The 11,519-nt window shown below is 62.5% G+C and overlaps 2 protein-coding genes across 4 annotated transcripts in view; one reads left to right on the plus strand and one right to left on the minus strand.

Moving 5' to 3' along the window:
• NUBP2 (nucleotide binding protein 2) overlaps nucleotides 1–5,090 on the plus strand; it is a 5,285-nt gene extending 195 nt beyond the window's left edge. The window contains exons 2-8 of one of the 3 annotated variants that reach the window (XM_021718706.1): nucleotides 2,348–2,352; nucleotides 2,423–2,544; nucleotides 2,650–2,848; nucleotides 3,399–3,553; nucleotides 3,676–3,786; nucleotides 3,936–4,005; nucleotides 4,521–5,090. In XM_021718706.1, coding sequence (XP_021574381.1) covers nucleotides 2,348–2,352; nucleotides 2,423–2,544; nucleotides 2,650–2,848; nucleotides 3,399–3,553; nucleotides 3,676–3,786; nucleotides 3,936–4,005; nucleotides 4,521–4,666 — 808 coding nt within the window. In that variant the 3' untranslated portion in view covers nucleotides 4,667–5,090. The remainder of the gene's footprint in view (nucleotides 1–2,347; nucleotides 2,353–2,422; nucleotides 2,545–2,649; nucleotides 2,849–3,398; nucleotides 3,554–3,675; nucleotides 3,787–3,935; nucleotides 4,006–4,520) is intronic. The other 2 variants (XM_008070314.1, XM_008070315.1) reach the window with 2 other exon arrangements.
• Nucleotides 5,091–6,166: 1,076 nt separating this feature from the next.
• IGFALS (insulin like growth factor binding protein acid labile subunit) lies at nucleotides 6,167–9,253 on the minus strand. Its single transcript, XM_008070317.1, has 2 exons — nucleotides 9,196–9,253; nucleotides 6,167–7,968 (listed from the first exon to the last, which is right to left on the minus strand). Exons 1-2 carry the CDS (start codon nucleotides 9,209–9,211, stop codon nucleotides 6,167–6,169), a joined length of 1,818 nt encoding a protein of 605 aa, XP_008068508.1. The 5' UTR covers nucleotides 9,212–9,253.
• Between the last annotated feature and the right edge of the window lie 2,266 nt (nucleotides 9,254–11,519).

Below are 11,519 nucleotides of genomic sequence, written 5' to 3' on the forward strand. Positions count from 1 at the left end.
TCCCCTCGAGGCAGCGCTGTGGGCCCCGCTGTGGCGCTGCCGCGACCCCCGTGTCACGTCACGAGGCACGCAGAAAGGTGTCAGTTTAAGCACAGTTGCCCCGTCTCTGCGCGGACTTTTGCTTGGCGACTTGGGCGATGCGTGAGGATTTGAGGCTCAGAGTTTGGGCGGGCTTCGGCCAGAAGTCTTGTTTAAGCGTCCCCGAGCGAAGGAAAGCGCGGTCTCCCTCGCACTTGTCGCTCCTTTCAAGATTCGAGAACCCCAGGCGGCGCGGGACGGGCAGCCCCCAGGCCTTCGGAAGAGCGGGCTGCCACATGGGCCTCAAGACCTCGGATCTGGGGCGGAAGGGAGCCGGGTTCTTTGGACCCCAGGGTCGTGCAACGCAGCTCGCCTGAAAGAGCGCAGACCCGACAGTGGGGTGTCCCGTGTTGGAGGGAAAGTCGGGAGCTGGTTCTCATGATGAGGCAGACTTGCTCCAAGCCAAGAAGGATGTTAGTGAGGTTGATGGAAGCTTTTTTAAGTAGGAAAACGTGCACATAAACGTTCAGAAGGTCTACAGGAGTGTGCGGTAAAAAAAAAAGAGAGAGAAAATTCTCTGTGTCCACAGGCAACCCCAAGCATTGGTTTCTTAGATCTTTCTAAAAAGCTTCTTTTCATACAGAAACATATGTTTGTCCGGCACGTGGAATGACCTGGACTTTGGTGGGACATAAAGCTGTTCGAGACAAGTTAACCCTGAAGGGGTCCTCACTTCCCTGAGGACCTCATGCTCTGTGTTCTTCCTTTGCTGCTTCCAGTACAGCCTCTGGCACCTGGCAGCCCTGCGTGACTACACCTGGTTGACAACCACTTTCTCTGCTTGCTGAGGCGTGCAGGGTTCTTGAGGGTGACCCCTAAGGGCTGTTGTCAGGAAAGGACCTGATGTGTGCACAGGCGTCCTGTGGGGCTCAGCCCAACCTTCTAGACAGGGTTCCCTGTTTTTCTCCAACATGGAAAACCAGGCTCCTGGGGACTGAGGCCAGCAGTAAGGACCCACCAGAGGCCCCCACAGCACAGAAGTGGACTTACACGCTCAGCACTGCTTACTTCCAGGACCTTTCAGTGTAAAAGGGGTTTTTTTGTTTGTTTTTCTTTTTGAGTTGGAATCTCATTCTGTCACCCAGACTGGAGTGCAGTGGCCACTCCCGGCCACCACAGCCTTGACCTGCTGGGCTCCGGCGATCCTTCCGCCTCAGCCTTCCGAGTAGCTGGAACTACAGGCATGCACTACCATGCCCGGCTAATTTTTTGATTTATTGTAGAGATGAGATTTCGCCTGCCCAGGCGGGTCTCAAACCCATGGGCTCAGGCAATCCATTCACCTCAGCCTCCCAAAGGCACGGGAGTAAAAGGGTTTTAAGCAATAGCATCTCAGTGCTGCAGGGGTGACTTCGAGGCTATGATCTCAGCTTTGTGTTTGCACTCCCTTTCTGCCAGACCAGTTGCCCTCCCATTTTTTCCCGGAGGCTTTGGATCTGGGTGCCTTGAGAGGTAGATCAGAAGGAGGAACAGTATGTGCACTGTGAGCCCCTCACTCACACCTGCCCTCCCAAGGACTTGGCTGGGAATGGTAGTTGAGCAGCTTGCTGGAGACAGGCAGGGACCTGCATGGGAAGGTGAGGGCTTGCCGAGGTGTGTATGGATAGCAGCCCCTGCAGCAATGAGAGGCTATCGCTTAAAAAGCAGGATTCGGGAGGGTGACTGCTAGAAGAGCTGGAGGCCAGAGTGGTGGGCAAAGCCATGCGAGGGTGGGGAGTGGCTGAGGATACTGGTATGTGCATTGGCCGAGATCGTAGCCTTGCGCCAAGGGACACTGGTGCACGTTTGCATCCCTGTGGCAGTCCTGGGTCTTCAGCTGTCAGTGTCCCTCCTGAGAACTGGAGACCCAGCCTCCTCCACCCCACCCCCCATACTGCCTCTGCTGACCCTGGGGGAGGGGTGGAGTCTCATCTGTTTCCTGTTGTGCCCTCAGCTTCAGGATCTTATCAGCTGTGTGTGTGAACTTGTACACAGAAGCATGTACGCATGCACACGCAGGAGCACACACAGGACTGCGCACAGACACATATGGGATCCCCTACACAGGACCATGCAGGAACACCCACACATGCGCACACAGGAGCATGCAGTAGCTTGCATGCCTGTGCATGCACTGAGAGGTGCAGGTTGGGGCATTGCTGTCCTCCTTGGGCAGCTTCAGTTGGTATGGGAGCGGCAGTAGTCGAGGGTCCCATGACAAGAGGGCCTGGGGCTGCTGGAATATCTTCCTGGTGAGGGGGTGTCTTTGCTCATGTCGGAATGAAGGGAGGCGGGGTCACACGGGGCCCTGCCTCACAACTCTGTGGTGCCCAGGGAGCCTGATCCTCTGTCTTACACTTCCGAGCAGAGCCTGGAAACCTGGCTGGCGTCCAGCACATCATCCTTGTCCTCTCGGGAAAGGGGGGTGTTGGGAAAAGCACCATCTCCACGCAGCTGGCCCTGGCACTTCGCCATGCAGGCAAGAAGGTGGGCGCCCTCCCGTGCAGCCGCTCGGCGGCACCTGCCCCGCCCCCCGAGCCTGTCCCTTCCTGTCTTGGTCGGAGGCTCAGCACATGCCCCTCACCCTTGCAGGTGGGCATCCTGGATGTGGACCTGTGCGGCCCCAGCATCCCCCGCATGCTCCAGTCACAGGGCAGGGCCGTGCACCAGTGTGACAGCGGCTGGGTGCCCGTCTTCGTGGACCAGGAGCAGAGCGTCTCCCTCATGTCTGTAGGCTTCCTACTGGAGAAGCCGGATGAGGCTGTGGTGTGGAGAGGCCCCAAAAAGAACGGTAATGGCCAGGCGGGGCTGTGGCGGAGCCTGGGCAGCACCCCTCCCCACATACTGCCACTGTCGCCATGAAGTCAGAAAGGTCCCTGCTGGCCTCTCCACCTCAAGGACACAGCTCCTCTTGTGGAGACACTCCCACCAGGGGCCTGTGGTCTAGTCAGTGTGGCTGTGAGGCTATCCCGTCTCCTGGTCAGGGAGCATCCAGGGACCCAGGGTCCCGGTGTGGGGGGCCCTGGTGCCTCTGGCGAGACAGGCGGCCTGGGGAGAGGCTGCTGGTGGGATGTGCCAGTGAGGGTTCTGCCACAGGCCTTCAGGGCTCTGAGGACTCAGGTGTTCTGAGCGTGGGTACAGACACCCCCGACAACCTGCAGGGAGGGGCTGGGGAAGGGTGCTGTGGGGGAAGCACAGCCCACCACCCCGCCTCACGCTGCAGGTGGCCCTGGGGCCTCCTGAGAGTGTAGTAGAGGCCGGAGGAGGGTGACAGTTCAAAGGGCCGAGGCCCCTTTCTGGGCAGCTGCTGGGCTGTGTGACAAGGACCTGCTTCTTTGCAGCACTGATAAAGCAGTTTGTGAGTGACGTGGCTTGGGGGGAGCTGGACTACCTGGTCGTGGACACGCCTCCAGGGACCTCCGACGAGCACATGGCCACCGTGGAAGCCCTGCGCCCATACCGGCCCCTGGGGGCCCTTGTGGTCACCACACCCCAGGTACACAGCAGCACCATTCCTGTCCCGGCCCATGGCCTCCTTTGCGGGCTGGGGCGGGCCAGGAGGGCATCCTTGCGTGGCCGAGCCAGGGCTGACTGGCCTGGCCTCGTGTCTTGACCCAGGCGGTGTCTGTGGGGGATGTGAGGCGGGAGCTGACCTTCTGCAGGAAGACAGGGTTGCGGGTGATGGGGGTCGTGGAGAACATGAGCGGCTTCACCTGCCCACACTGCATGGTGAGTCCTGGAGATCGCTGGCAGTGGGCCGGGACAGGTGGAGGCCACGAGGAAGGCCACAGGGGCCTCCCGGGCAGGAGGCTGAGGGGACGCCACCACCCGCCAGCCTGCTGCCCAGAATGCAAGTTGCCCTCACACTTGCCTCCTAGGAGTGCACCAGCATCTTCTCCAGTGGCGGTGGGGAGGAGCTGGCCAGGCACGCCGGGGTGCCCTTCTTAGGTGAGTGCCCTGAGCCTGGGTGCTGAGGTCGATTTCACTTGCTGGGCCTCTGCCCTAGGCGGGGCTGGTGCCCACTGAGTCCCAAAGGAGAGACGTGTGGCAGGGGCCACTTCACCTGGTCTCCTGTGGGAAACGCTGGCCGAGCCTCTGCTCACCCTGGCAGCTTGACCAGCATCCGATAAGCACCCAGGTTTAGGCAGGAACCGTGCGGCAGATGCATCTGCGGAGACCCGGGGGGAGAGGTGGGGAGAGAAGAGGGGAGGGCCTATGCCAGCCTGCAGCTCTGGGAGCGCCTCTGCTGGGGACACTGAGGTCCAGTCCCTGCCTCTGAAGCTCCCGGTCACAGGAGGTGGCAGCCTTGCTTGGCCTGTGGAAGGGCCACCGGCCTGGTGGCACCCCCAGAAACCCTCAGCAGGCACAGGTGGCAGGTGTGTGGCCTCTGCCCTCAGCTGCCTGAGGCCACGGGAGGTATGTGGCACTAGGCCTCCTCTTCCTCAGCTTCCACTGTTTTCCAGGCTCTGTCCCCCTGGACCCTGAGCTCACGAGGAGCCTGGAGGAAGGGCGTGACTTCATCCAGGAATTCCCCAAGAGCCCCGCGTTTCCTGCGCTCACCTCCATAGCCCAGAAGATTCTGGATGCAACGCCGGCTTGCCTCTCCTGACTGAGGCAGCCTCCCAGCCTTGTCCTGGTGCCATTAAGGGCTCTGCTCATGGGGTCTAAGAGGCACTTTCAGGGCAGAGGTCCCTGGGGCCTTCAGAAATGTCTCTAGTGTGTCAGCGCCAGCTGGGTGACCCATGGCTGAGAGGACAGCAGGGGTCCTAGAGACATGTTGCTGTGAGACAGGGATGATCTGGGACTCTGGCCCGTGGGCTCCTTCCCAGCTCCCATCACAGCCACGTGTCCACACTACTCACAAGGCTGTTGGCACTTCCACCGTTCTCAGCTGGCCCTGGGCTCCAAGCATCCCAGACAAGTGATCTTTTAACAGGGAGCATCCCATGAGGGAGTAAACTGATCTCAGGCTTGTGGTACGACTTTAGAGGTGCCTATCATTAAACGTGTCCCACTGTGGTGGTTACAAGGCTGATGTTTCTATAATTCTTCTTTAAGTTTCTGGGCTAGGCCAGTGGCTTTTTTAACTCCATTGCAGACAAGCGCCTGAAGCCCAGGTGAGGATGCCTTTGCATCTCATTTGGTGGGAGTTTGGGGAGATACTGTGATACAGAAACCTGTGCGTGGGGTTGCTTAGCCATAATGGAATGGGACAGGGGCAGAGCGTAACGAAGACCACAAAGGCATTTAAAAGTGAGCTGAGTCCTTGTTTCTGTACTTTTCCCCCACAAGAACAGGACAGAAAGCCCTTCCAGAAATCAGGATGGAGGCCCATGCGCCGTTCCCAAGAGAGGGGCTCAGGCCTGGCCAGGAGGGGGCGAGCAGGCAGAGGGGAGGCTTGGACTGGGAGCCTGGAGGGGACCCAGGGAAGCAACTCGCACAGCAGCTTCGAAGGTGATGGGGTGGCCCGAGTTTGTGGCTGCTGCTTTCCTGAAGAGGGCTGCTGGGCAGGAGCGGTGTGAGCGGTGCCTCCGTCCCAGGCTGACTCGCCACAGGTGCCCACTGCTTTGTTCCCGGCACGGCTGCACTCTGGCTGCCCTGGACCAGGACTCCTCAGGACGGTGCCTGGTCCTCAGGGCAGCACCCCAGAGAGAAAACGGGTTCCCAGCAAACCTAAGTGCCCGTGGTCCCTCAGATGGGGGCTTGCCTTGGAGAGGGGCCTGGGGGGTAGCCATGAAGACCAAGGGGACACATGGGGATGTCAGCAGGGCCGAGGCAGGGAGTGAGTGGGGCCGCAGGATTGAGGCCAGGGCTCCAGGCATGGGCCAAGCAGGGACAGGATGGGGAGGGCCAGGGGAATGCTGCCCACCCAGGCAACACCACCCTCGCCTTCCCCAAGGTGACTGCTCTGGATCACATGCTGCATTGGTCAGGTTGCCTTTAATGGATGACAGCTGGGGAGGCCACTGTGTCTCCCCCAACTCCGCTCGGGCTCCTTGCGTCTGCCAGCAAGTGCATCGCATGGGCCATGTGTCTACAGGTCCTTGGGGGCTGGCTGGTCGTTTGGGGGTGCTGAGGACCCATGCTGGCCACAGGTGAGCTGAGGGGCTCAGCAGTGAGCAAAGTGGTCCTCACTGACATCCCGCAGGTCAAGGCCTGAGACGCTAGGCGGGCTGGCGCAGGTGATGTTGTTATATGTGTACACGGGGGGCTGGCAGTCGTCCCCCTCGCCAACAGCCTGCACGAAGCGGGGCACGGCGCCAGGGTGCTGCAGGGCAAAGTCCCGCAGCGCCTTGAGGGGGCAGCGGCAGTCCCAGGGGTTGCCCTCAAGCCACAGGCGCTCCAGGCTGGGGGGCTGTGGCGCGAAGGTCCGCAGGGAGTTGTTCCCGAGGCTGAGGTAGCTCAGCCGCCCCAGCGGTGCCAGGAGGTCGTCGGGCAGCGCCTCCAGGCGGTTGTGCGACAAGTCCAGCCAGAAAGCCCGCCGCAGGGGGCCCAGCATGTCCGCCGCCAGCTCCGACAGGCGGTTGCGGGACAGCAACAAGTACTCCAGCTTGCCCAGGCCCTGGAAGAGCCGGTGGGGCAGATGCGTGAGCTGGTTGGAGGTTAGGTCCAGTTCCAGCAGCTCGGCCAGCCCCCACAGGCTCTGCTCCTCGATGCCCGTGATGCCGTTGTCCTTGAGGAAGAGCCTGCGCAGCCCTGAGAGGCCAGTGAAGGTGTGCCGGCGGATGCGGCCGAGGCAGCTGCCCTCCAAGTGCAGGCTGTGCAGCTTGCCCAGGCCCTGGAACACCTGCTCCGGAAGGCTCCGGAGACAGTTGCCAGAGAGGTTCATGACGGCCACGTTGAGGAGACCGAGGAAGGCGCCCACCTTGACCTCCTGGATCTGGTTGTGGTCCAGTGTGAGCACCTCCAGCTGCCCCAGGCCCTCAAAGGCCCGCTCAGCCAGCTGTCGGATCCGGTTGTGGCCCAGCTGCAGCTCCTCCAGGAAGTGCAGGTCCTTGAAGGTGCGGGGCCGCAGGCTGGCGATGGAGTTGTGTGAGAGGCGCAGCACGTGCAGGCCCAGCAGCCCCGGGAACGTGTCCTCCAGCAGGCCGGCCACGCGGTTGTGGGACAGGTCCAGCCAGCGCAGCGCCTTCATGCCCAGGAAGGCGCCCGGGGCCACGGCGGCAATGAGGTTGCGGTCCAGGTGGAGCTTCTGGAGTCGGGGCAGCTGCACGAACACGTCCGCCTTGACGCTCCTCAGTGCGTTCCTGCTCAGGTCCAGCTCGCGGAGCTCGCCCAGCCCGCAGAACAGCGCCGGCTGCAGGTAGGCCAGCCTGTTGCCCGCCAGCACCAGCTCGCGGAGGCTGCGCAGGCCCCGGAAGGCCGTGTCGGGCAGCACTGCCAGACTGTTCCAGCCCAGGTTGAGGTCCCAGAGGTTGGTGAGGCCCTCGAAGAGGCCGTCCTCCACCCTGCTCAGGAGGTTGTTGCTGAGTCCGAGTGAGCCCAGGCCAGGCGTGTGCCCGAACGTGCCAGCCGCCAGGCTGTGCAGCTGGTTCCGCTGTAGGTGCAGATGGTACAGGTTCTGCAGGCCCAGCAGCGCCTGCGGCTCCAGGCCACCCAGCTGGCTTCCCTGCAGGTTGAGGAAGTCCAAGCTAGAGAGGTTCCGGAAGGCCGCAGGGGGGATGGTGGAGAGGTTGTTGCCGTCCAGCCACAGGGCCCTGGCGCCATCCGGAATGCCGTCGGGCAGCCGCGTGAGGTTCCTTGAGCTGCAGAAGACGCTGAGCTCGTCCACGTCGTCATCGTAGTTGCAGGTGCAGACGGCCGGGCACTGGGGACCCTCAGCATCCCCGGGCACCCCGGACTCGGCTCCTTCCAGGCCATGAGGGCCCAGAGCCACCCAGGACACCAGCATCAGCACCAGGGTCAAGCCTCCTGTGGGGGGAGAGGCTTGGGCAGGCGGCACCCAGGCGAGCTTTGAGAGTGCCTTGCCCCTCCTGGTGAGCCTCTGGGCCACTGCAGCCACGGGTGCCCACATGTGAACCGGGCCACACGGCAGCCACTTAAGTACGGGCGGGACCATCAGGTCCTCCGGCTCAAAAGCAGAATCTGCGCTTTCCACCCCTTGGGGCCATGGCGTGGCCATCCTGCCTCTTTGCAGGGGACACCGAGAGCTCGGCTCTCTGGCTTCACCCAGGCCACGTGGGCATGGCAGGCAAGTCCTGGCCGTCAGGCCATGTGGCAGGCTGCACCCCCAAGGCAGGCACTCCAGCCAGGCCAGGCTGCCACGTTGGCCTAGAGGAAGGGGAGGGAACTGAGCCATTGGCCAAGATCTGGCCATGTTCGGAATGTTCTGGAGCAGGTCTGGATGGGGTACTGACTTCTTGCCCTTGGAGGCTATACAGTGAACCAGCACCCCTGCCCCATTAGGGCCCTGCACTAGGGGCCATCTAACCTACCTGCACCTAGGTCTTGACCCAGCACTTTGGGGGACACCTGAGCACAGCTGTGGGGCAGACGGGCGCCCCAGTTGTGGGCTTAGCAGGGGCCAGGTACATCTCATAACAGGGAACAGCAGGCCCCACTGACCTGGCCAGCAACCTCCCTGGCAGTGACACCCCAAAATGCCACCACATGGTCCAGCCCCTGCCCTCAGAGAGCATGGGATCCTGGGACGGGGGCTCCCACCTGCTGCTCTTATGCCATGATGGAGTGGGGGGGTCCCTGGAACTCTGGCCCAGGCTTGGTGCTTGCTCAGCCTTGGGGGCACCCCCCAGAGATGGTGGGGCATGAAGTACTGTCTCCGCCCGTGCCAGGCCCCGAGAGGCTGGAGGACAGTGGGCCCACCTGGTGAGTGGACCAGGCCCAGGCCCACTCAGTGCCTCACCTCAGTTTCTGCACTCCGTCATTGCAGGAGGGGGGACTCATCCCTGTCTGTGCCTGGCCCTGCTTCTCTTGTGCCACCCGCCAGACCCTGGGGCACAGGACAGGAGCTTGAGGGAATGGCAAAGACCCTCTGGTGCCCAGCCCAGCTGTGTCCCTCTCCTGCCTCCGACAGCTATGTTCCCAACCGTGGGCTCCCAGAGCTGAGCCCTCCAGAGCATCCCTGGGAGCCACCTGGGCCTTGCCCCAGTGGGCTTGGGGACACTGAGGGCATCTCACCTTTCCTCAGAGCCATCCCGCGTGCAGAGCGGGCCACAGGCAGGCAGCAAGCAAGGGCACGTCTGTTGTGCCGGCCGTTCCTGCCCTCTGGATTTCCCCACTTCAGGGCAGTGCTTGTCGCTGGCCCGGCCCTGCTGGCCCCAGCTCTTTTAACCCTCTCGTTCCAGGCGGCCAGTGTCTGCACAGTCCCTGGGCGCAGACGGTGCAAGGGAGTGCTGGGGGCAGTTCAAGGCGGGCCGTGGTGTGGCCTGGAAGCCACTGGCCAGTTCCCCTGCGGGGTGGGCTGGGGCTGGGCTTCCACCTTGGAGCAGCCTCGGAGGGGCTGGAGCTGGAGGCAGTTTTGGGGAGCTCAGGCCTTGCCCATTTCTGCCTACAGCGAGCAGGCCTCAGGTAGCTCCGGGGACCTTGGAGCTCCTCCCAACTGCTTGAGCAGACAGCCCTGCTGCGGCTCAGCAGGGCCATCAGCCACCCTGGATCCCGCCCGGCTGCTGGCACACCACCCTCCCACCCTCCCTGGGGTTCCTGAGAGCCTGGCGAGATCTGCGGCCAGGCGCCCAGGTCTGCCCCTCCTGTCCGGTGACCTCAGGGGGCTGGGGTCTGGCCACTGCCCCGCCCCGGTCTCTTCTAGGAATGCCTGGCGGGCTGCTGGCTGCCTGTTTGCTTTGCCCAGCACTGTCCCCAGGAGGAGGCAGGCGGGGAAGAGCGGGGGGGCGCCTGGCCTCTCCAGCTGGGTCTGGGGGTTCAATAACCAGCCCTCATTTGCCCCCTGCTGCCCAGGCTCCGCCGAGGGTGCGACTACCCCTTGGTCACCCCACTGTATGCGCAGGGGCCACAGGGACATGGGCCTGTGCCAGGCAGGGACGAGAGCTGTCTGTGCCAGGAGGGGCCACGGTACTGTTCCCATCTGCCCCAGCTGGGCCATGGCTCCCCTCCTGCTCAAGCTTTGTCAACCACTCGCTGCCTCCGGGGGCCAGAGCAAGTGCGGCCCAGCTGTCATCCCACCCGCTGTCCCCCCAGCGTCCCTGCAGGGCCTTCCCCCGGCTTGTCAGCTGGGCCTGCCCACCACTTCACTGCCTGGGGCAGGGGAAACAGGCTGAGCCCAGCGGGGGCTGGAAAAGGCGCGGGGAGGGGAGGGGAGACTGGAGCTCCCACCCATGTGCACCCCCAGTTTCCAGGGTGCCCCATCCCATGGCAGCCGCACAAGCCCCGCACACTGGCGCCAGGGAAGCTGTGTCCCCTCCTTCCTTTTATTGAGAATTGATCCTTTTCCAAGTTGTCTCTCACCTTCTCTTCTGAGAAATTATAGATCCGCAGGGAGAAAGTCCACACCCAGAAAGACCCACAGGCCAGTTTACACAGCAGAAAGTGCAGACTCAGCGGGGGCCCCGGGGCCAGGGGGGCTGGGCGCTCCTCTCAGGCGAGGCTCCGGCAGCCTGTCGACCCTGGGCAGGCTCGGCGGGCTGGGGCGCCCCTGCGCTCCACCCTCCAGGCGGACTGGGAAAGGGGAGCTGGTGGGACTGTCCTTTCCTTCTGGGAGGAGAGGGCCAGGAACGCCTCCCTGCAGACCGCTGGCCAAGCTTGGCATGCTGGTCAAGCCTTATCCCAGGACTTGGGGACTGGCTAGACAGTTTTAAGCCTCTTTGACCCCTGGGTAACCCTGAGGCGTGCACAGCCTAAAGGCTCAGCCCCGCATTCCAAAGCAAGCCCAGCCCGTCCTGACTCTAGGCCGGTGGCAGCCTCAGTTCCTCCCCTAGGCCAGTAGCAGCCTCAGTTCCTCCCCAGGAGTCGAGTTCCGCCTGGTGGTGATCCCCATGGGAGTGGTGCTGTCAGGATGCATGGGTCTGGCTTCCTGTAGGACAGGATCTGAGTGAGATGCAGCCACACGTGGTGTCCCCATGTTCTCATCCACCTCGTGGATACAGTGATTCCTCTTGCTGCTGCTGGATGCCTGGCCCCTTCCAGCAGTGCCACCCCGAGCCCTTCCGCACACGTTTCTGTAGAGCCACTACGTGGTGTCTCCATGGGCAGGCCGCCTTTCCCAAGTCACTGGGCAAGCGCTCTCTCAGGCGTGCCCTCACCAGCGCCTCAACTGAGCCCAGATGGAAGAGGGACTGGCTTTTGCGGTGCTGTTTTCCTGGTGACTCGCACGTCTGAGTGTCTTTCAGAGGCTCGCAGGCTGTTGGAGTCTCCTGTTTTAGCAAGTGCAGGTTAAAGGCTCTATTGAGTTGTCTGTCCGTCTGACTCACGAGATATAAAAGCAGATCCTGGAGGCAAGCCCTCATCACATCACCAGTGTTTTCCCTTTCTGTTTTCTCGTTGTGATC

The sequence above is a fragment of the Carlito syrichta genome, unplaced genomic scaffold (assembly GCF_000164805.1).
Source record: "Carlito syrichta isolate Samal-C Ts95f unplaced genomic scaffold, Tarsius_syrichta-2.0.1 Scaffold313344, whole genome shotgun sequence".
Classification (NCBI taxonomy): Eukaryota; Metazoa; Chordata; class Mammalia; order Primates; family Tarsiidae; genus Carlito; species Carlito syrichta.